The sequence below is a fragment of the Hemitrygon akajei genome, chromosome 3, assembly GCF_048418815.1.
Source record: "Hemitrygon akajei chromosome 3, sHemAka1.3, whole genome shotgun sequence".
In the NCBI taxonomy this organism is placed as follows: Eukaryota; Metazoa; Chordata; class Chondrichthyes; order Myliobatiformes; family Dasyatidae; genus Hemitrygon; species Hemitrygon akajei.
The window spans coordinates 179690732-179716329 of NC_133126.1; the positions used below are offsets into that span (position 1 = coordinate 179690732).

Here is a 25598-nt window from a genome sequence, read left to right on the forward strand (position 1 = left end):
CAGGATTTGAGGACATGAATTATTGGTTAAGGTTGACTAGGGTAGGACTTTATTCCATTGAGCATAGAAGAAAGAGGGGAGATTTGATAGAGGTATACCAAACTATGAGGGGTATAGTTAGGGGTCAGTGCAAGCAGACTTTTTCCACTGATGTTGGGTGAGACTAAAACTGGGGTCATGGGTGAAGGGTGTAAGGTGAAATGTTTAAGGGGAAAATGAGGGGCAACTTCTTCCCTCAGAGGGTGGTGGGAGTGTGGATTGAGCTGCCAGCGGAAATAGTGAGCACGGGTTCGATTTCAACATTTAAGGGAAATTTGGATAGGTACATGGATGGGAGGGATGTGGAGTGTTTTTATCCAGGCTTAATAGTTCAGTATGGACTAACTGGATCAAAGGGCCTGCTTCTGTGCTGTAGTGTTCTATTACTCTGGCTTCTGGCTTGCTCACTCTCCCCCTTAAGAATGCTGCGGACCTGATCTCAGAAATGTCCCTGAACCTAGCGCCTGGGAGGCAACGTACCATCTGGGAGTCTCAGGAATTCAGAAGAATGAGGGGAGATCTTATAGAAACGTATATACTTATAAAAAGGATAGATAAGGTAGAGGCAGGAAAGTTGTTTCCAGGGCTAGGTGAAACAGAACTAGGGGACATACCCTCAAGATTCAGGGGAGTAGATGTAGGACAGAGATCAGGAGGAACTGCTTTTCCCAGAGAGTGGTGAATCTGTGGAATTCTCTGCCCAGTGAAGCAGTGGAGGCTACCTCAGTAAACGTATTTGTAACTCTTGCTTCAGCTAGCAGCTAAATATAGGTGGTGATAGCCCCAGCCCGGCCAAACTTAAGAAATCTCATTTGGGTGGATGCTGCACAATGTGTCCCCTGTTACAAATCAGTGCCACGAAATAACAAACAGTACTCAATATGCGATTAAACGATTAAGCTTTATTGACTACATGGTTAGTAAAGAAAATTTTTAAAAAAGGTAAAGGGCCCAATCTTATGAAACAGTCTATTGCGCAATGTTGGAGCTCACAGATTAGCCGATTGTCCACCATTGACCTCCTCTGATCATCGCTGCCCTTCAGACCCTCGGTCCAAGTCCACCCCATCCGGCGGTCTACTAACTCCCTCCATTCGAGCCTTCTCTCCTCATCTCTCCCCAGCCAAAAGACCACGAAAGTATCTCTTCCAGACTCACAAGAAAGAACAACAGCATTCCAAACCCTATTATCTCCAGTCATAACCCAAACATTGCTGCTGCAGAGAAACCATTACATTAGCAGTGAAACCTTACAGCATGTTACACAGCAGTGAAACCGTACAGCATGTTAACATATTTAAGACAAGGTTGGATAGAGTTTTGCATAGTAGAGGAATTAAGGGTTATGGGGAAAAGGTAGGTAGGTGGAGATGAGTCCATGGCCAAATCAGTCATGATCTTATTGAATGGCGGAGCAAGGCTCCACGGGCCAGATGGCCTACTCCTATTTCATATGTCCTTTCATGTCCACAAAATCTCCTGTCTGTTCCCCTATCTATTTTGAATCCTCCTTCAAAGCTGCTCTCCTTTTCTCACCACTTCCCATCTGATTCACAGAGCCTAACACAATGCCAGAGTCCTGGTTGTCATGGTCTTGCCCAGTAGGTCGCCTCGGTAACATCATCCAAAGTGGCACACTTTCTACTGAGGGATATGGCCACAAGAGTACTCCGCACAGTCTGCCTCTTCCCTTTCCCTTTCTGGACAGTCACCCAGTTACCTGCCTCCTGCAGCTTAGGGGCGACTACCTCCCTGCAACTCTTACCTATCACTTCCTCATTCTCCCAAATGAGCCAAAGGTCTTCCAGCTCCAGTTCTCTATATAATCTGTAAGAAGCTGCAGCCAGAAGTACTTCTCACAAATTAGCATTGAGGGAAGCGGAAGATCGCACTGAACTCCCACATCTTGCATGAGGGGCACACCTCATGGAAGGATAAAGAAAAATTCTAGTACGTTAATTGTTCAGAGATCATCATTAAAAACAGGAAATGCTGGGACCATTCTGTGGGGTGAAAATCAATTAACAGCTCATTTCACTCCTAAAGAACAGACTTGGGGTCTGATCTAAAGTTTCAGTATCTGGCTCACTCTTAAGTGCAATGTTATAGTTATCCATAGGCCTGCTGAGTACTTGTGACTGCTGTTACCGGGTGTGAGTCGGGTGTGTGTGGTTGGAACTGGGGTCAGGAACATGAGCAAGTATGGAGTCAGAGAAAAAGGTGCTGGAGTTGTGCATTTAACACCCACCTATCTAGAAATTCTGAGGGTCCAGTACTACCAGAGTTCCAAGTGCATTGGCTTTCAGAGTTTCACTGCCCTTGGACAAAACCCCAGAGGAGCTGACATTGATGGTCTCACACACCAGAAGGAACCCAGGCCTTCCTCTGCAGGTGGCAGATTGGCTAAGTCAGCAGCATCATGCATGGGTCTGTGCCAGTTGCTCTCCTTTCAGAAATAAACTGCCAAAGACTGATTAAATAGTTTATCATCTCACTGAAGTATTCGTGAGATCTTGCTGTAGGCAAACTGGATGCAGGACCGAGCCAATAACAGAGGCAACTGAGCAATTTAATTTTATTGTGATGTCTTCTGTGTGCTTAATTACATTTCTCTCCAGCAAAGGAGAAAGAGCACTGGAGCATCTTTATTAACTGTCGTGAGCTGAGTTCATCTCTTTTATTTTACAATACAATTTTTTTTTCCCTTGAACCTATAAAAAGCACTCCACACACAAAGAATAACTGAGAACTACTAGGGCATATTCTGGAGTTAGGATATATAGCAAATATTAATTCCACCAGCAACCAATCTTCAGACATGAATGTGGATTGCAGGTTAAATTTAAAATGCAGCTCTGAACAAAGGCCTCCCTAGAGCTGCAGATTGGGATTGATTACAAACCAGGAAACACCTATTCACTTGAAGTCCGAATATGTGCCAATCCAGAGGGAGAGACAGTAAGGATTAACGTTCATTCTGGGTGTCTGGGGTGTGGGTGTGAAGAAGGATGTGTTTGAAAACTATATGTAATTCAAAAGAAGCATTGAAGATATATTCTAACTACAGAATTGTCCTGCTGTTAGCTTTGATCTTTAGCATATAAACATTGCATGTAACATTCGGTCAAGCAGGCCCCTTCTCTCGAAAGTGTCTCAGATATGACATCTGTATATTTGTTTTGTTAGAATAAAGGCTTCTATATCCACTAGCTTCAGTGTCTCTCCAGTGACTTTGTTCACATTTATAACAAAAATAACTGCTATTAAATTTACCATATATAAATGAAAGCAACGCAGTTTAAAATTATTCTAAAATAAAAGGTATAGAATGGTTTTCTGGGTTTAGGAATCTACAACGTAAAATGTAGGCACAGATCTCTTCCATAGTTTGGAATGCCAAATTAATCTGGAAGCACATCTGCTCTATTGTTTCAGAAGTTATTCACCAACCAACTAACTTAATCCATGAAGAATGCATTTGAATAGAAGACTTGTACAAATTACAGATTTCCCTTTCTATTGAGATCATGCCATGATTTCACCAACAGGAAGGAATCAGAGTTTAAAAAAATACAACCTGCCGGCAACCAGCCTCCCCTTTCTTGCTCCTCCTCCTTCTCCTCTTCAACAATGATTGACCAACTTAATTTGCATCCTCAGATATTGTGCTTCTTATGAAACTGTTCCCAACTGTCAGTTGAAAAAGGTGTAGGTAAGACTGTAACTTACAATGGAACAAAATCAAACTGCCTGCCTATTTCCACCCTAAATACCTTCATGGTGGGCCTCTTCAGGCCACTGTCTTGGTACTTAATGTGAAGCATGAAGTCCTCATACTTCAAGTTCAAGTTCAGTTTATTGTCATTCAACCATTTACACAAATGAAACAACGTTCCTCCAGACCAAGGTGCAAAACACAGCACAGGTAACTCAATATTTCCACAAGTAAATTAACAAATAATAGGGTGCATTTATGACACAAGTTAAAAAAGTAAATAGTATAATGCTACTGGCGCTTCATGCGTGATGAGAAGACCTGGGTGGTGGCAGAGAGTTCTGTTGTCTTACGGCATGGGGGAAAGAAGCTGTTTCCAATCCAACCATTTCTTGTCCTAGTCCTGTGGTTCCTCTCGCTTGATGGTGGGGGCTGAAAGCAATCGTTGGATAGATGGGAGGGATCATTGATAATGCTGCGGGCCCCAAGTACACAGCACTCCTGATAAATATCTCTGATGGGTGGAAGAGAGACATTGATAATCCTCTCAGCAGTTCTCGCGATCCTTTGTAGGGACTTGTAGGGACCAAACAGTGACGAGGCTCATCAGGAGACTCTCGATTATGCTCCTGGAAAAACTGGTTAGAATTGGGGTGGGCTGGGGAGGACTCACTCACCTCAATCTCCTCAGGAAGTGGAAACACCGCTGTGCTTTCTTCACTGAAGAGATAACATTAAGGGACCAGGTGAGATTGTTTGTTAAGAGCACTCCCAAAACTTGATGCTCTTAACTCTCTCCACAGAGGCCAAGTCATGCTTCTGGGAAGCAGTATGACTAAGAAAGACTAACAATCTAGTAACCACCATTTGCTAGAGATGCATACACTATTTCTGTAAAGCTGAAAGATAATTACAGAGGTTCAAACAAACTGACTATATTTTCCTCTGCTAAAGATGATGGCAGTTTTGCAGGAAGACAAAAACACTCCACATATTCTCTTATTCATTACAAACCATGTTAAACTCTTCTCAGTATCATAGCAGGGAAAAAAGGCCCTTGGGCTCTCAATGTCTGTGCCCACCATGTAGTAACCATCTATGCCAATTTGATTTCCCAGCATTTGGCTCATAGACTTCACATCATGACTTTTCAAGTGTTCGTCTGGTGATTAAACGTTTGAGAGCAACTGCCTCCACCGTCCTCTCATGCAGTGTGTTCCAAGAAACTTCACGTTCTTGACATTCAGTGCATCACCATCACTGAATCCCCTATGATCAACCTCCTGGGGGTTACCATTGCAAAAAACTGAACTGGTCTAGCCATATAAACACCATGGCTACCAGAGCAGGTCAAAGGCTAGGAATCCCGCGGGGTGTAACTCACCTCCTGACTCCCCAGAGCCTGTCCACCATCCATAAGGCTCAGGTCAGGAGTGTAATGGAATACTCGCCTGGATGAAGCAGCTCCATCAACACTCAAGAAGCTCGACACCATCCAGTACAAGGCAGCCCCCTTGATTGGTACCCCTTCCACAAGCACCCAATCCCTCCACCATTGACGAACAGTTGCTGCAGTGTGTACTATCTACAAGATGCACTGCAGCAACACACCGAAGTTCCTGAGACAGCACCTTCCAGACCCATGACCACTACCATCTAGAGGGACAAGAACAGTAGATACGTGGGAACAGCACCACTTGGAAATCCCCCTCCAAATCACTCACCATCCTGACCTGGAAGCATATCACCATTCCTTCATTGTCGCTGGGTCAAAATCATGGAATTCCCTCCCTAACAGCACTGTGGGTGTACCCACACCTCAGGGACTGCAGCGGTTCAAGAAGGCAGCTCATCACCACCTTCTCAAGGGCAACTAGGGATGGGCAATAAATGCTGGCTTAGCTAGTGATGCCCACATCTCACAAATGAATAAATTTTAAAAAACTTGGTCAGAAATATTCTTTCTCAAAATCTGTCTAAATCTCCTACTTCTTACCTCAAACCTATACCTCTGTCATTGACATCTCTGCTTCTGGTCTCAATGTAGATTTCCCCCTACATAAAATTGAGCAGGTACAAAGGCCTGCATCCTCGACTTGACATACATGTTACATACGTGACATTCAGGTCACCCAATCAGTTCTGAACCTGACAAAGGTTTCATATTAAAATTCACAGTTGTTTTCCAATATATTCCAATGTTGGGTGCCACAGTAGTGTAGCAGTTGGCGTGACACTATTACAGCTCGGGAGGCTCTGGAGTTCGCAGTTCAATTCCAGTACCGTTTTGTAAGGAATCTCAGTATGTCCTCCCTGTGGAATGCATGGGTTTTCTCTGGATTCTCCAGTCTCCTCCCACAGTCCAAAGACATACCGGGTAGGTTAATTGGATATTGCAAACTGTCCCATGATCAGGTTAGGGTTAAATCAGGGTTGTCAGGGGTTGCTGGGGCAGTGTGGCGAATAGGCCAGAAGGGCCCACTTCACACTGTATCGCAAAAAAACCCCCAAAATAAAATAGATATACTCCCTGTACTTGTCCTTTTCCACCTCTGAAATCACCTGCAGTCCTCAAAGTCAAAGTTAAAGTAACTGTATTATCAAGTTAAGTACATGGTACCATAACAGTAACTTGAGATGCATTTCTGCAACATCTCCGAACTCCTCTAGTTCTGGTCTTCTGTGTACTGATGACCTTAATTGCCGCAAAATCGGTCAACCATCAAAGCCCAGGTATGGAATAATATCCCTAACCCTTCCAGCTCTTTACTACAGCTTCCCTCTGCATAGTGTTCTTCAAGTTCTGCTGCTCTGACTAATCTTTCAGTCATCTGTCACAATACCTCACTTTGAGGCACAGTGTATAATTTTATGTGGCAATGCTCCAGGAAAGCATCTTGGAATGCTTTGCCACATTAAAGATGCCAAGTAAATACACTTTATTATTTCTGTTGTTGCAAGGGTCTAAACATATTACACAGAACTCAGTAAAGGGAAGGCTTACAACTTCTAGTCTGTTTACAGATAGGACTTTAACTACACAAAATAACACAGGCTATCAGAGAAAAGTACATTCTTCTGTGTATTGAGTAAACACGCCCACTCAGCAGATCATGACTTCATGCTTTATCTGAAGTGAGTTAAAAGAATTCCAATCCTGAATAACAAATCCAGCCCTCCAGGTTCAATTAATATTTGTTATTGAGATTGTGGCTTGGAATACTATAGGTCTGCCTGGTTCAGGTGTAGGATTACCAAATATGCCATAAAAGGTTGACCTGCTTCCAAAATTCCAACGCCAACTCAATTCCCAAGGTCGACTTAACTGCCTCTCATCTAACCCCATAGGTCGTGGGGGAGGACTAGGCCTAGGTTGCGGGGTCGCCTATTGCTGCTGCCCGGGGGAGGAGATGCCGAGGCGGCGTGGGAGGTAGAAGGGGCTTCTGTGGGCACGTTGGAATCCATCCTGGGTTGGGGGCTGCCCTCCACTGTTTGCTCAGTGGAAACACAAGCTGGACCAGGACAAGCTGCCATCATGCTACTCAGGGGCACAGGCTGTATTATTTTTTTCTTTGTGACTGCGGTTTTTTTTCTGAAATCATAACCATATGTGCTATTTGTGCTACGTGTGTAATGCAGTGTGCTGTCTGCTGTTGGTAACGTGATTTTGCACCTTGGCCCCAGATTAATGCTGTTTTGTTCGGCTTTATTCATGCATAGATGAATGATAAGTAAACTTGATCTTGAACCTGAGATACTCACAGCAGGTCGGTTGTTACGGCAACTGCAGAATGGTGTCCTTACAAGGTGAGTAAAAGGTTATAGGAATAACTTGTGAATATTTATATCAGTGTGAAGTGATGATTATTTTATCAGCATCTCACAGACCGCAGCATGGAAAAACACCATACTTCCTCAATTGCTGTTGGACTTACAGAATTCCAATAAAAGATACTTGCTAGAGTAACATGCAAAATCCTGTAGGAAATCGGCAGGTCAGGCAGTACCTGTGGAAATGAATAAACAGCCAATGTTTCGGACCGAGAATCTGAATTAGTTCTGGATTTCCAGCATCTGCATATACTTGCCATTTGTAATTCAATAACTGGATGTGAAGTTACACACTTTTCAGGGTACTATCTTATCTGCACCAATTATCTGAACTTCCAGGTTCTTTTCAGCTCTGATTAGCACCCAGCTTCAGCACAGTACAATCACTTAAGTCATGAAAACCAGTTGCCATAGTGTTCTTGATCTTAGTGTGGTTTTATGTTCCAGCCAATCTCAGACTAATAGCATAAAGCGGCTCCAATACTATAATCACGTTTGCTGATGACACCATCGTCATTGGCCGAATCAAAGGAGACAGACTGAAAATCTGGCTGAGTGGTGCCATGCCACAACAACAACCTCTCACTCAATGTCAGCAGGACCAAGGAGCAGATTATTGACCTCAGGAGAGGGAAACCAGAGGTCCATGGGCCAGTGCTCATCAGGGGAATCAGAGGTGGAGAGGGTCAGCAACTTTAAGTTCCTCGGTGTTATCATTTCAGAGGATCTGTCCTGGGCCCTGCATGCAAGTTCAATCACAAAGAAAGTACCGCAGTATCTCTACTTCCTTAGAAGTTTATGAAGATTTGGCATGACATCTCATGTTTTGGCAAGCTTCTATAGATGTGTGGTGGAGAGTAGATTGATTGGTTGCATCCCAGACTGGTATAAAAACACCAGTGCCCTTGAATGGAAAGTTTATGAAAAGCAGTGGATACGACCCAGTCCATCATGGATAAAGTCCTTCCCACCAATGAGCACATCACACGAAAGCAGCAGCTATAATCAAGCTCTCCTGCCACCCAGGCTGTGCTCTCTTCTCACTACTGCTATCAGGAAGAAGGAACAGGAGCCTCAGGACCCACACCACCAGGTTCAGGAACAGCTATTACCCCTTAACTATCAGGCTCTTGAAGCAGAGGGGATAACTTCACTTTCCCCATCACTGAACTGTTCCCACAACCTATGGACTCACTTTCAAGGACTCTTCATCTCATGTTCTTAATATTTATTGATTATTTATTAATGATATTTTTCTCTTTTGTATTTGATTTTTTCTATCTTTTGCACATTGGTTGTTTGTCCGTCCTGTTAGGCACGGTCTTTGATTGATTCTATTGGGTTTCTTGGCTTTACTATGTATGCCCGCAAGAAAAGGAGTCTCAGGGTGACATATATGAACTTTGATAATAAATTTACTTTGGACTTTGAAATACACTTCACACATCTGTGCTGGTAGTAGTTCTTCTCTTAGACTACCATTTCTCATGCACTTCGACCTATTTTGAGAATACTTTGATGTCACTCATTGGTAGCCCTTCCACACCTTAACTCAGAGATCATGTGTTCACATCCCACTCTCCCACAGAAATTGGACATTTGACTCAATGAGTCATTGCATAACCTCAAGTAAAACATCAGTGCTTCACCATTGGAAGCAAGATGTTAAACCATCACTTTTCTCAGCACTGGTGCTCTTCAATACTTCTCTCGCAAAGAATATTGTTAAAATACAAGCTATCTGACCACTATTTTATTGTGCACCTGGCTATCTTCAGTTTGCCTGGAGTTTTCTTATATTTTATCATATAACTTTCACTGGCTGTAAATCTTTAAGAAACACTGTAATTGTCTTGTCCCTACTGCACGAACCGCCGCCCCTGGGCTATCAACATACAGGAGCAGTGTGTGGTGAAGTGCCTTGCTCAAGGACACACACGCTGCCTCGGCTGAGGCTCGAACTAACGACCTTCAGATCACCAGCCCAAAGCCTTAACCTCTTGCAAAAGGGTTATAATTTCTTTTTAATTATTCAACCACCTCACATATTGAGTTCTTTCTCCATCATTTCTCTTACTCCATCTCCATTCTTTAAGGGTTATCTCTACAAATCCCAGAGCTCACAATTCCATCCTATTATTGTCCAATTTATGGAGGCCCCAACATGACTACTGCCTTCTCTATTTCAATGTCGTTGTTCTGCTTCTCATACCACAAAAACAGGTGAGCGGTGTTTCTCTCTACTGTCTTCTGCCATGAACTCACTGGAGTTCCATACTCTTACTGTTCCCTGTAATTATAAAAAACTAAATGAACTAGGTCATACTGACTTTTTTTCTGGCAGTCCCAACTGGTGTTGAAATCGTAGTTATTTCCAGATATCCATGCATGCACTGGGAAACAGATGTCTTGGAATTACTCACTAATGTAGAATCTACCAGCAGCATCTAGTCATGCCAAGATCCCCCATCATTTCCCCAAGGGAAACAGCCACCCAGATTCTGCAACAGGTCAGATCTGACGCAGGATCAAAGATGCGAAAGATTTCAAGGGGGACTACAGCCCAAAATGCCAACTTCTTTTCAAAGATTTAGATCTAGTCTAATATTTCTAATTGTTGAGTGTCTGTAGTTTGACATCATGTTCTGTGACTTTAAATGTACAAACTTCTGAGCCCAAGAGTAACAATAACAGAAGGAAGTAGCTATATAGCACATGAAGTTAACAGTAATCCAACACTAAACTACAGCCGAATTTCATTCACTGCCTAAACTTCAGTTCCTCTGTCACCGATAATATAGGAGGACACTCAGCCCATCGTTAAGTTGATCAACTGAATTTAATGTTAACGTTGTAACTTACTGTTGGCTAAAAACAAAAAGAACATGAACCAAACAGATAGTTATTAAGATGCTCATGTAACCACAGAGAGTTGAGTATTTTGCACGAAAGCTCAAATGGTTGAGTCATAATGATATCATTAGCTCACAGATACTAGAATTCAGGCTGCTGAGACATGGCAGATAACTCAGAGGTCCTTCTGTTTCCTGCCTCATTTTACTGACCCTTCTTCACTGAGATGTTTACATTACTTAGCTCCTAATTACATTCAAAATGTTAGGGAATACCAGAAAGAGTAATTGATGGTGCAATTTTAAAAACATTCACTGTAAGTGAGACCATAATATACTAATGTAGATCATTATAAATACTGTGTTTTGGATTGAAATATTAACCAAGCAATAAAGAATCACAAATGCATCTCTTTCAACAAGTAGGTATGAGACACAGCCGTAGACTCACATGCAGTCCCCAAAGATGGGTGTTCCAGTCCTCAAATCTCTGAGCACTTAATGCCTCTTGCATTTGGTAGCTTCAGTCTTAATAGCTTTAGTCTCGGAAGAGGCTATTTTAATTATTTCCCCTCAAGTGGCAGACAAATCCATATAACTGAAGACCTGCTGCATTTACAAAATTGAGGTAGGCCGATAAGACATAGGAGCAAAATGAGGCCTTTCGGCCCATTGAGTCTGCTCCGCGATTCCATCATGGCTAATTTATTTTCCCTCTCAACCCCAATCTCCTGCCTTCACTCTGTAACTTCTGATGGCTTTACCAACAAAGTACCTATCATTCTCCTGGCTTCTCTCCATAACCTTGATGCCCTGACTAACCATGAAACTACAACCTCTGCTTTAAGAAAACCCAGAGACTTCACCTCCACAGCCGTCTGTGGCATCAACATCCACAATTTCTCCATGCTCTGGCTTAAGAAATTCCTTATCTCTGTTCTAGAGGGACATCTTTCTATCCTGGGTCTGTGTCCTTCAGTCCTAGACTCAACTGTCAGAAACATCCTCTCAACATCCACTCACTCTATCTAGGCCTTTCAATATTTGACAGGTTTTAATGAGATAACCCTCTCATTCTTGAGATATACGTAAATTAATCTGAATTTACTTTAAAAAAAAACAACCTGCTCCCAAAGACAAAAACCTTTAGAAAACATTTAGTTATTTCTACAGATCATGAAGAAAACTTATTACAAAATTCATAAACCTGAAACAGGTGGAGTCACCTGGGCCAACACAATGTGTGGGTTCCATGTGTATTTAAAATAAATTGTGTGGTATCCCCCAACCCTAAAAGAGACATGTTCGGCACAACTTTGTGGGCCGAAGGGCCTGTATTGTGCTGTAGGTTTTCTATGTTTCTATGTAAAGTACAAGTCAATGACAATCTTCTTCATAATAAAGAGTTGATAGCTTCCACAAGTTAAGCAGGTCGCGAAGAGGGATAATTCTTAATGCCATGAAATTACCTGCAGATATCATGAGGGATAACTGAAAATGTTAAAAGATCCATAGGTACTAGATACCTGACCTGGTCTGTGCTTAATCTGTGATAATGATGAGCTGATAAGAAAAGATGAATTATCATTTCATGTCAGGCATTATGATAGGTGATTAATGGGAAATTTATCTTATCAATGTTAAATAGGTAATACGGTTGTCGATTAATTCCTTTTGGCCTTTCTCTGCCCATTCGTACAACAAAAGTCCTACGCAGAATTTACAAAACAAGGAAAAACAATGAGATTCAGCTTCAGCTATAATTACAGCCAGCAGGGTGAATGACTAAATCTGTTGCAAGCAAACTTGGCCTTTCATTTTTCAGGGTGAGTACAGGTATAGCACAAAGGAGAATCCCTGTTTAGAGCAACTTTAACAAAGCTGCATTGCATTAGCAATCCACACCACCAGTCTCAGTTTAAAAACTTCGCCTATTCTGTCTCCATTAATTCTTAAATGAATCCCTTTAGATATTTGGGGGTTTGTTTAATTCATAGTTCCTCCCAACTCTTTGCAGCCAATTATGTTAAACTTATTAATCAAGTGAGAAGAGATCTTGAACATTGGGAGATGCTTCCTTTATCACTGATAGGTAGAGTAGACGTGATCAGGAGGAATATTTTGCCCAGGTTTCTTTTTCTTTTCAGTGCTCTACCCATAATAGTTCCTATATCTATGTTTAAAATGTTGGATAGACTCATCAGCAGGTTTATATGGCAGAAAAAGAGGCCCAGGGTGAGACTAAAAGTGTTATACTCAAATAAGGAACAGGGAGGTTTAACTTTACCTCATTTAAAGACCTATTATTGGGCTGCCCAATTAAGAGCAATTGTGTCATAGATCAGAGAAGATGTGGATTCAAGATGGGTTCACATAGAGCAAAATTCAATTGGTGAGTTATCTTTATCAGCTCTTCCCTTTTAAAATCCAAACGTGAGGAAGAATGTTGAGACTCAGAATGAATGGGTTAACTATACATTGAAAGTATGGGATAGAATTAGGAAAAAATTAAATCATCCAAGGATTATATCAAGGGCAACCAGAATTGCATTCATTTCAGATTTTATTCCAGCAAGACTTGATTCTGGTTTTAACAGATGGGTGCAAAGAGGCCTGGTTCTTGTGGACCAAATGTTTGATGGTGAGGCGCTCAAATCTTTCTCCCAACTCCAAACTGAATTCGACCTTGTATCAAATGACTTTTATAGATTCCTCCAAATTAGGCATTACCTTACATCACACAAAGAATGGAACAATCTTAAAATACAGCTAACTAACTTGGAAAAAGTTTGGACAGAGATCATCATGGGTAGGACCCAATCCCAGAAAACTGTATCTTGTATATATATATATATATATATATATATATATATAAAAAATACACCTGGATACAATGGATAACATGTTAGATGTTAAACATAAGTAGGAATTGGAGGTAAATACCATAATAGAAGAGGAAGAGTGGGAGAGGTCTTGGGAGTCATGGCATAAATGCTTGAATAGTTCCAACTGGAGGGAATTTGTTTGGAAAATAAGGATGAGGTACTTTAAAACCCAGTTAGTAATATCATTATATGCAGAAAAAAAACAGCAGACTTTGCTGGAGAGGCTGTGGCCTCGTGGGCGATTTGCACATATATTCTAGGACTGTCCCAAATTAAGGGAATTCTGGTACAAGGTTACTGAGGAAATAAGAAGGATAAGTATACCCGTCGAACCTAGTCATTTAATTTTAGGCAACCTCCTGCAATCTGCATTAGAGAAGAATAAACTATACATGTTAAGTGTCTTGATTCTGATTGCTCATAAAATGGTAACTGTCAACTGGCTTAAGTCTCACCCACCCACTTTGGAACAATGGATACAGAGACTGAAAGAAGTTAACTGTATGGAAAATATCACTGCAAGTCTGCAACTGAAAATGGACTCTTACTTGGAAAGATGGAATTCTGTTATAATGTACCTGGCACAGTGAAAGGCCCACACAGGGGCCTGGTTAAATGTAGGACTTGAGTTGACTTACTGAGGACTGTGATTTTATTTAAAATAGATGTAGATCTACATTGAGGGGTGATGTAAAGTATGCAGTATGTTTGTGTTTGAATGTAATTGTATGTATGTGCTCTGTTACTTTTTTCTCTTCGTCCTACTTTCTTGTACCCCAGTATTGTTAATATAGGTATTTACCATTGTGTAGTGAACTGCGAACTGATAGCTGATGCTTGTTTGTAGATACGTGTTTTATATGTGTATATGTATATACATATGTGTGTGTGTGTGTGTGTGTGTGTGTGTGTGTGTGTGTGTGTGTGTGTGTGTGTGTGTGTGTGTGTGTGTGTGTGTGTGTGTGTGTGTGTGTGTGTGTATGTATGTATATATGTAGATTTGTATGTAGTTTTGTAGATAAGTTTAGTGCAGATATTTACCAATATAATTCAACTGCAAATTGACCTTCACAAAGTTGTAAGCCAGGATTTCTAATAATATTATGAAAGGAACTACAGATTTATGGGTAAATTAATCTCGTATTTCCCATATTTGGTTCCTAAAGGTTGTCACAGCTGGGGGGAGTGGTGGGAATAAGCTCCACTACCTATTAAATGTCCCCAAATCTGTGCGTCTCAAATAACCTCTGAGAACCAAGTCCAGTTGCTGGCCTTAATGTGTGGCTTAACTACTAAGCCCAGCAAAACTGACAGGAGAAGGAGCAATGGTGGGTTACTGGCCCCTTAAAACCAGTCACTTCGGGCAGATGGGGCTTGTCAGCCATGGTTGTCAGCTCACCTAGGAGGAAGGAAACTCTGATCTCAAACTTCTGCTGCCTTGCGGCTACACCCGCTCATAGGGCAGGCTTTGGGAGTAAACCCTGAGGAAAAACATGGAGCTGGAGTCCTAGGGTAGTCTTAGATTGAGTTCAACACGGGCTGGCAAATCCTGCAATGTGACTGGTGCCAAACTGTATTGGTCTAGCCGTTCCTTTGGATACATTGGTTGCATGGAGAGGGGAACCCTGCTGCCTGGGCAACTGCTTACTCTCCAGATCGTAGACAGCTAGGATGCAACATCCATGATCAATAGAGGACCTAGCCTATTTCACACTGAAACAGGAGCCAGCTGGCCCATGCCGTCTACTCCGCATCTGAGAGAAATCCCAGTTTCCTACTTACTTTCCAACAACCAATTTCTCACAGATGCATGATGCTTCTACAACTTACAGTGATAAATTAACTAAAATAGCATAAGACACAACAGCAGAATTAGGTCATGTGGCCTATGGAGTCTGGTCTGCCATTCAGTCACAGCTAATATATTCTCCATCTCAACCCCACTCTCCTGCCTTCATCCTGTAAGCTTTGGCACCCTTACTAATCAAGAGCCTATCAACCCCCTGTTTAAACATACCCAATGACCTGGCCTCCACAGCCATCTGTGGCAGTGAATTCCACAGATTTACCACCTTCTGGCTAAAAAAAAATCCACCAATGGTTTTGAGAATGTGAGAAGAAACGAGACAACCCGGAGGGAAATGCACATCGCCACAGGGAGAGCACACAACTTTCAAACATCAAACCCAAACCACTGGAGTCATGAGGTACCACTGTGGAGCATAATATAATCCAATTATCAACTGTTTCTGAATACAAACTCAAGTGAAAGCAATACTTGAAGTAAATTCATGATCAGTTCCAGAGTAAAAACACATTCCAAGTTTGAAACACTCCTAAAATACTTCCTCTGCAACCTGACTTACATCTGAAAACGTTTCAGATTAAAATTGATTATATAAAGTGACTTCTTCAAATTAAATTTACACAAATTTCATTTGCTCTTTTCTACTCACCCTTTAATGGAAAAAGGTTCTGGTCTGTGTATTCTTTCAGTTCTCCAGTTGTGTTAATTATTGCAACCTAAGGGGGGGGGGGGAAGAGAATAGAGGGGAATTATATATAGTCGGGATACTTCACAAATTATTTATACCCCATTAACAGTAGAATTTTCACCGATCCAAGTAAGTGAATAATTACTAGATTAAATACAAGTATATAACAAAGTTTATAATTTAAGATTTGATGTTGATAGTGCTAAAAACAAGAACATACACTTAAGTAGCACCTGTAACAAAGCCAAGTATCCTGCATAGTCTACTGGGAATCATTAAGGTTTATTCTGCCAAATCGTGGGCACATACATATAGCTAGGGTGCGTAAAATTTTTGCACAGTACTGGATTTGTCAATGTGGAGCAGAAAGTGAGCTTGTAAATCTGGCGGGGGAAATACATGTTGGGAAGGGCAAGGGCAGAGTGCTGCGGGAGGGGTGTGGGTCAGGAGGCAGAGAAGACGAGCCAGGGGTGGGGGAGGGGGGAGCGTGGCTGCAGGGGCACCCAGCTCCGAGACAACAGGCAAGGTCGACACGAGGAAATCTGCAGATGCTGGAAATTCAAGCAATACACACAAAATGCTGGTGGAACGCAGCAGGCCAGGCAGCATCTATAGGGAGAAGCACTGTCGACATTTCGGGCCAAGACCCTTCGTCAGGACTAACTGAAATTAAAGATAGTAAGAGATTTGAAAGTAAGGGGGAGGGGAAAATGTGAAATGATAGGAGAAGACCAGAGGGGGTGGGGTGAAGCTGAGAGCTGGAAAGGTGATTGGTGAAAGGGATACAGAGCTGGAGAAGGGAAAGGATCATGGGACGGGAGGCCTCGGGAGAAAGAAAGGGGGGGGGGGAGCAACAGAGGGAGATGGAGAACAGGCAGGGTGATGGGCAGAGAGAGAGAGAAAAAAACAACTAAATATTGTCAGGGATGGGGTAAGAATGGGAGGAGGGGCATTAACGAAAGTTAGAGAAGTCAATGTTCATGCCATCAGGTTGGAGGCTACCCAGCCGGTATATAAGGTGTTGTTCCTCCAACCTGAGTGTGGCTTCATCTTGACAGTAGAGGAGGCCATGGATAGACATATCAGAATGGGAATGGGACGTGGAATTAAAATGTCTGGCCACTGGGAGATCCTGCTTTCTCTGGCAGACTGAGCTTAGGTGTTCAGCGAAATGGTCTCCCAGTCTGCATCGGGTCTCACCAATATATAAAGGCCACACCGGGAGCACCGGACGCAGTATATCACACCAGCCGACTCACAGGTGAAGTGTCGCCTCACCTGGAAGGAATGTCTGGGGCCCTGAATGGTGGTGAGGGAGGAAGTGTAAGGGCAGGTGTAGCACTTGTTCTGCTTACAAGGATAAGTGCCAGGAGGGAGATCGGTGGGAAGGGATGGGGCGACGAGTGGACAAGGGAGTCATGTAGGGAGCGATCCCTGTGGAAAGCAGAAAGGGGGGGGAGGGAAAGATGTGCTTGGTAGTGGGATCCCGTTGGAGGTGGCAGAAGTTACAGAGTATTATAATTTGGACCTGGAGGCTGGTGGCGTGGTAGGTGAGGACAAGGGGAACCCTATCCTGAGTGGGGTGGCGGGCGTATGGGGTGAGGGCAGATGTGCGGGAAATGGGAGAGATGGGTTTGACAGCAGAGTTGATGGTGGACGAAGGGAAGCCCCTTTGTTTAAAAAAGGAAGACATCTTCTTTGTCCTGGAATGAAAAGCCTCATCCTGAGAGCAGATGCGGCGGAGACGGAGGAACTGCGAGAAGGGGATGGCATTTTTGCAAGAGACAGGGTTGGAAGAGGAATAGTACAGGTAGCTGTGAGAGTCTGTAGGCTTATAGTAGATATCAGTAGATAAGCCGTCTCCAGAGGTGGAGAGAGAAAGATCAAGAAGGGGGAGAGGGGTGTCAGAAATGGACCAGGTAAATTTGAGGGCAGGAAGAAAGTTGGAGGCAAAGTTAATGAAGTCAACGAGCTCAGCATGCGTGCAGGAGGCAGCGCCAATGCAGTCGTCAATGTAGCGAAGGAAAAGAGGGGGACGGATACCTGTAAAGGCTTGGAACATGGACTGTTCCACAAAGCCAACAAAAAGGCAGGCATAACTGGGACCCAGGCTGGTGCCCATGGCTACACCTTTGGTTTGGAGGAAGTGGGAGGAGCCAAGGGAGAAATTATTGAGAGTAAGAACTAATTCCACTAGACGGAGGAGAGTGGTGGTAGAGGGGAATTGGTTAGGTCTGGAATCCAAAAAGAAGCAGAGAGCTTTGAGACCTTCCTGGTGGGGGATGGAGGTATATAGGGACTGGACGTCCATGGTGAAAATAAGGCGGTGGGGGCCAGGGAACTTAAAATCACTGAAAAAATTCAAAGTGTGAGAAGTGTCACGAACATAGGTGGGAAGGGATTGAACAAGCGGGGATAAGGCAGTGTCAAGGTATGCAGAAATGAGTTCAGTGGGGCAGGAGCAAGCTGAGACAATAGGTCTACCTGGACAGGCAGGTTTGTGGATCTTGGGTAGGAGGTAGAAACGGGAAGTGCGGGGTGTGGGAACTATGAAGTTTGTGGCAGTGGATGGGAGATCCCCCGAGCTGATAATGTTGGTGACGGTATGGGAGACAGTGGCCTGGTGCTCCTTAGTGGGGTCATGATCAAAGGGTAAATAAGAGGAGGTATCAGAGAGTTGTCGCTGTGCCTCGGCCAGGTAGAGGTCAGTACGCCAGACTACAACAGCTCCCCCCTTATCAGGTGTTTGATTCCAAACAATCGGTTTATTGACCATTACAGAATGTCTCTCTGGTGCTTCCCACTCCCTTCCCATTTTCCCAACCATGATTTTCCCTCTCCCTGCCCCCTTCCCACTCTCAGTCCGCTATATAGACCCATATCAGAATCAGGTTTATCATCACTCACACACGTTATGATTTTTTTTTGTGGCAGCAGTACTGTACACTATATAAAATTACTACAGAACTGGGCACCATAGCTATATTTATTTGTCTAATGTTTTTGCACAGTACTGTATGTACATGAAGAAATATTGTGACAAATTGTAAATCAGTTTAGTTTATACTATTGTAGAGATACAATGAAAAACTTTGTTGTCATGACATCCATACAAATAATTCCATTATAACAGTGCATTGGGGTAGTACAAAGGAAAGCAGTAACAGAATGCACAAAGGTGTTCGAGCTACAGACAAAGAGCAGTGCCGGTAGAGAGGAAGATGCAAGAGCCCTTTTTTATCAAGTAGAGAGCCAATCAATAGTCTTAGCAGGACAGAACTGTCCTTGAGCCCGAGCAGTCAGTCTTTTCTATCTTCTGCCCGATAGGAGGGGAGGTGAAAGAGACTGTCCGGGAGCAGTGAGGTTCTTAATTATGTTGGCTGCTTTACCAAAGTAGTGAGAAGTGTAGACAGGATCCATGGAAGGGAGGCTGGTTTCCCAGATGCGCTGTCTCTTGTAGTTTCAGACTTGCCAATGGCATTCCAAGCTGTGATGCATCCAGAGCGGGTACTTTCTATGAGGAATCTACAAAAATCGGTGAGGGGCCGAGAGGACTGCACTGTACCTGGAAAGCTGTGTACTGTGTTGGTCTATTTAAAAAGGGATGTACTTGATTGGGCGCAATATAAAGAGGCACTAAGTTGCTTCCTGGGAATTGAAGGGGTTGTTGTACAAGGAAAGCTCGGGCCTGTACTCACTGGAGTTCAGAAGACAGGATGTGATGTTACTGTTCCCTGATCCTGAGGGCAACTCAAACGGTCGATGCTGAGGCAAACATCCTCCCGACATCTACTGTTCGGTTGTCCTTTATAATAAAGTTCAGTGAACCAATTCAAACTAAACGTGGGTGTGCAGGATGTTCCATCCCGTTCACATAGAGACAGGGAACTGGGTAAAAATGCATTTGGTCCCCCCACCTCAGTAGTCTACAGGACATGCCCAGACTCAGTGTTGTGTCCAGAAATGCAGCAGTAGGCTGGATCCACTAGCATTTGACTTTTGTCACATTACAGTGTGTGGCTTTGCAGATTTAGGCCATTTGGTCTATTGGTTAATGGTGTTAATACAGAATGGCACCAAGTATAGTCATGGGGGCAGAACTCTCTTGGGCTTCAAAGATAATTTTTTTTAAAAATGGGGGCCGAAGAAGAGATTGGCAAATGCGATTGTCGATATATGATGATGCAGGGCAACATAGTGAGCAATTTATTGGAGATAATGTCTACCTATTCCAGGTCAATGTTTTAGAAAACAAATACAAGTAGTGGTTTACAATTTGTGATAATATTGCAGGTAACAGTTGCTTAGCCTTAGTCTGTCCAATGTTAGGAATGAAGATATGTTAGCTGAAATCAGTGAATCTAAGATTTAGGAGGCCCTTGATTTATCTTTAAGAAAGACTGACGTGCCAGTGCAGCATCCAGTTCTTGCACACAGGATTTCAGAAAGTGAATTGTTTTCACGGAGATGTCCTGATCTCCAGAGAAAATTGTGGGGTTGGGGATGAAAGAAGAGGTAAGGTCCTCACCCTGATGGCCATCTCCACTTGTGGCTTCATCGAACTGTCCACTGGCTCAGGGCATGGCGACACTACGTTATGACGGACGAGTCTGGTCCCATTGCACACAGAACATTCTTTTCACCAGTACTATCCCTAACACATGTGCCATCTGTCCAAAATATTTCTACAGAAGAATATCTTTGACCGGGTTAATCAGACTATGGTCCACACCTTTATATGTCCCATCACCACAACATTCAAATGATAATGGGAAAGGCCTCCTTTTCAGACTTTTAAGGCACAACCGGAGTCTTAATGGCATCTCATTCTGTCCTCTGTGCCCAGGATGATACCATCATCCACCTTGTTATTGAATGCACGTTTTCCAGGAAGGGCTGGAAACAAACAGGTCATCGTCAGAGTGGGACGGCCTTGGCTCAATCAGACTTCGGCGAGAACAGGCAGAGGCGAGGTTGAACGGGGCACGACTGCGCAAGCGCATGAAAGTTGGCCTCTGAGATCAGCGGGGGAATTTAAAAAGCGAGCAGAGGCTCAGGACGAGCTTCAATCCAGGAGAGGTAAGGCCGGGTAAGCTCCTTTAAATAATCTAATTAGATTAGGAGTAGGTAACGGAGGCAGCAGTTAAGTGCTCCGTTTGCAGTATGTGGGAAGTCAGGGGGAGCACAATTGTCCCTGATGACTACAACTGCGAAAGGTGCATCGAGCTGCAGCTCCTGACAAACCGTGCGAGGGAACTGGAGCTGGAGCTGGATGAACTTCAGATCATTCGGGAGGCAGAGGCAGAAATAGACAGGAGTTTCAGGGAGATAGTCACCCCTAGGAGTCAGGAGACAAGTAGTTGGGTGACCGTCAGGAGAGGGAAGGGGAATAGACAGGAAGAGCAGAGCACCCCTGTGGCCATTCCCATCAACAATTAGTATACTGTTTTGGATACTGTTGGTGGGGATGACCTACCAGGGACAAGTTGCAGTGGTTGCATCCCTGGCACCGAGACTGGACCCTCAGCTCAGAAGGGAAGGAGGGAAAAGAGGAGAGCAGTAGTGATAGGGGATTCGATAGTTAGGGGGACAGATAGGAGATTCTGTGGAAGAGATCGAGAATCCCGGATGGTCTGTTGCCTCCCTGGTGCCAGGGTCCGCGATATCTCAGATCGAGTTCTCAGTATTCTCAAGAGGGAGGGTGAGCAGCCGGATGTCGTGGTCCACGTAGGGACCAATGACGTGGGTAGGAAGAGCGAGGATGTCCTGAAAGATGAATTTAGGGAGTTAGGTGCCAAGTTAAAGGACAGGACCTCCAGGATAGCAATCTCAGGATTGTTACCAGTGCCACGTGCAGGTGGGTTTAGAAATAGTAAGATAGTGCAGATCAACATGTAGCTGAAGGTATGGTGCAGGAGGGAGGGCTTCAGATTTATAGATAATTGGGCAGTTTTCCAGGGAAGGTAGGTTGTTCCGGCGGGACGGTTTACATCTGAACTGGAGGGGGACAAATATTCTTGCAGGTAGGTTTGCTAGAGAGGCTCCAGTGGATTTAAACTAGATACGAGGGGGGAGGGGAAGCAGAGTGTAGGAACAGATGTATGGGAGAAGGAAGAAAAATACAATAAAGTTCTTTGTACTATTAGAGATAAACAGAGAGGAATAAGTGGAGAATTTCTTAAATGCATTTATTTTAATGCTAGGAGCATTGTAAGAAAGGTGGATGAGCTTAGAGCATGGATTGATACCTGGAAATATGATGTTGTAGCTATTAGTGAAACATGGTTGCAGGAGGGGTGTGATTGGCATCTAAATATTCCTGGATTTCGTTGCTTCAGGTGTGCTAGAATCAGAGGGACAAGAGGGGGAGGTGTTGCGTTGCTTTGTCAGAGAAGATATTACAGCGGTGCTCTGACAGGATAGATTAGAGGGCTCGTCTAGGGAGACAATTTGGGTGGAATTGAGGAATGGGAAAGGTGTAGTAACACTTACAGGGGTGTATTATATACAACCTAATGGGGAGCGAGAATTGGAGGAGCAAATTTGCAAGGAGATAGCGGATATTTGTAGTAAGCACAGGGTTGTGATTGTGGGAGATTTTAATTTTCCACACATAGACTGGGAAGCCCATACTGACAAAGGGATGGATGGTTTGGAGTTTGTAAAATGTGTGCAGGATAGTTTTTTTGCAGCAATACATAGAGGTACCGACTAGAGAAGGGGCAGTGTTGGATCTTCTGTTAGGGAATGAGATAGGTCAGGTGACGGAGGTATGTGTTGGGGAGCACTTCGGGTCCAGTGATGACAATGCCATTAGTTTCAATATAATTATGGAGAAGGATAGGACTGGACCCAGGATTGAGATTTTTGATCGGAGAAAGGCTAACTTTGAGGAGATGCGAAAGGATTTAGAAGGAGTGGATTGGGACAATTTGTTTTACGGGAAGGATGTAATAGAGAAATGGAGGTCATTTAAAGGTGAAATTTTGAGGGTACAGAATCATTATGTTCCTATTAGGTTGAAAGGAAAGGTTAAAAGTTTGAGAGAGCCATGGTTTTCAAGGGATATTGGAAACTTGGTTAGGAAAAAGAGAGATATCTACAATAAATATAGGCAGCATGGAGTAAATGAGGTGCTCAAGGAATATAAGGAATGTAAGAAGAATCTTAAGAAAGAAATTAGAAAAGCTAAAAGATACGAGGTTGCTTTGGCAAGTAAGGTGAAAATAAATCTGAAGGGTTTCTACAGTTATATTAATAGCAAAAGGATAGTGAGGGATAAAATTGGTCCCTTAGAGAATCAGAGTGGACAGCTATGTGTGGAGCTGAAAGAGATGGGGGAGATTTTGAACAATTTCTTTACTTCAGTATTCACTAAGGAGAAGGATACTGAATTGTGTAAGGTAAGGGAAACAAGTAGGGAAGTTATGGAAACTATGACAATTAAAGAGGAGGAAATACTGGCGCTTTTAAGGAATATAAGCGTGGATAAATCTCCGGATCCTGACAGGATATTCCCTAGGACCTTGAGGGAAGTTAGTTTAGAAATAGCTGGGGCTCTGACAGGAATATTTCAAATGTCATTAGAAACGGGGATGATGCCGGAGGATTGGTGTATTGCTCATGTGGTTCCATTGTTTAAAAAGGGTTCTAAGAGTAAACCTAGCAATTTTCGGCCTGTCAGTTTGACGTCAGTGGTGGGGAAATTAATGGAAAGTATTCTTAGCGATGGTATATATAATTATCTGGATAGATAGGACCTGATTAGGAACAGTCAGCATGGATTGTGCATGGAAGGTCATGTTTCACAAATCTTATTGAAATTTTTGAAGAGGTTATGAGGAAAGTTGATGAGGGTAAAGCAGTGGATGTTGTCTATATGGACTTCAGTAAGGCCTTTGACAAGGTTCCACATGTAAGGTTAGCTAGGAAGGTTCAATCATTAGGTATTAATATTAAAGTAGTAAAATGGATTCAACAGTGGCTGGATGGGAGATGCCAGAGAGTAGAGGTGGATAACTGTTTGTCAGGTTGGAGGCCGGTAACTAGTGGTGTGCCTCAGGGATCTGTACTGGGTCCAATGTTGTTTGTCATATACATTAATGATCTGGATGATGGGGTGGTAAATTGGATTAGTAAGTATGCAGATGATACTAAGGTAGGTGGCGTTGTGGATAATGAAGTAGGTTTTCAAAGCTTGCAGAGAGATTTAGGCCAGTTAGAAGAGTGGGCTGAACAATGGCAGATGGAGTTTAATGCTGATAAGTGTGAGGTGCTATATTTTGGTAGGAATAATTCAAATAGGACATACATGGTAAATGGTAGGGCATTGAAGAATGCAGTAGAACAGAGTGATCTAGGAATAATGGTGCATAGTTCCCTGAAGGTGGAATCTCATGTGGATAGGGTGGTGAAGAAAGCTTTTGGTATGCTGGCCTTTATAAATCAGAGCATTAAGTATAGGAGTTGGGAATGTAATGTTAAAATTGTACAAGTCATTGGTAAGGCTGAATTTGGAGTATTGTGTACAGTTCTGGTCACCGAATTATAGGAAAGATGTCAACAAAATAGAGAGAGTACAGAGAAGATTTACTAGAATGTTACCTGGGTTTCAGCACCTAAGTTACAGGGAAAGGTTGAACAAGTTAGATCTTTATTCTTTGGAGCGTAGAAGGTTGAGGGGGGACTTGATAGAGGTATTTAAAATTATGAGGGGGACAGACAGAGTTGACGTGGATAGGCTTTTTCCATTGAGAGTAGGGAAGATTCAAACAAGAGGACATGAGTTGAGAGTTAGGGGGCAAAAGTTTAAGGGTAACACAAGGGGGAACTTCTTTACTCAGAGAGTGGTAGCTGTGTGGAATGAGCTTCCTGTAGAAGTGGTAGAGGCAGGTTCGGTATTGTCATTTAAAGTAAAATTGAATAGGTATATGGACAGAAAAGGAATGGAGGGTTATGGGCTGAGTGCGGGCCAATGGACTAGGTGAGAGTAAGCGTTCAGCACGGACTAGAAGGGCTGAGATGGCCTGTTTCTGTGCTGTAATTGCTATATGGTTATAAAAACAAAAGTCATTGTTGAGGGAGTTCTCGACCTGGCAGTGGAGGAGGCTGAGGACACACATATCGATGTTGGACTGGGAAATGGAGTTAAAATGACTGATGAAGTAATATCTCAACCTGCATCCAGTCACTTAGTAAAAGATACCTCCGAGCTGACCTAAACTAGATAGTTTTCCACCAGAATACTTTGTGGGCAAAACCCACTGTTCATTGTCCTAATGCAATTGTACACTGACAATATGGAATTTTATAAAATCTCCTCAGGTTAATTGCTCATAGAATGTATGCATAGGGAAAATAAAAATAGAATCATCCAGCTTGCAAGGAGAATGCTGGCATATAAATGTACTGGGGAAGTGGAGGCAGATGTCTGCGAGTCTGTGAGACCAATGGAGGCTGGAGGCCCAGTCTGTCCTCGGGTTGGAGGACTGTCTGTCTGTGCAAGTGGATGGGAGGGGGGGGCGGAAGTGGCTTGTTCGGCTGTTGCTGTTGTTGCTTTGTTGTTATTGTTCTGCTGAACATTATGGGCATGCTATGTTGGCCACAGAAGATGTGGTGACACTTGCTGCCCCCAGCACATCCTTAAGTTGTGTTGGTTGTTAATGCAAATGATGCAATGTACATGTGATAAATAAATCTGAAAATATATTTTACAAATACTATGAATAAAGTAATATTTTTGTTATTTAAAATAATGCTGACCTAAGCAATGACATTCATA

The 25598-nt window shown here is 43.1% G+C and overlaps 1 protein-coding gene across 8 annotated transcripts in view; it reads right to left on the reverse strand.

Moving 5' to 3' along the window:
- LOC140725685 (transcription factor Dp-2-like) overlaps window positions 1–25598 on the reverse strand; it is a 256670-nt gene that overhangs the window by 183107 nt on the left and 47965 nt on the right. For 7 of the 8 annotated variants that reach the window (XM_073041493.1, XM_073041494.1, XM_073041500.1 and 4 more), the window contains one exon: window positions 15779–15845. In XM_073041493.1, coding sequence (XP_072897594.1) covers window positions 15779–15845 — 67 coding nt within the window. Of the gene's footprint in view, window positions 1–15778; window positions 15846–25598 lie in introns of those variants that run through there. The other variant, XM_073041503.1, reaches the window with a different exon arrangement.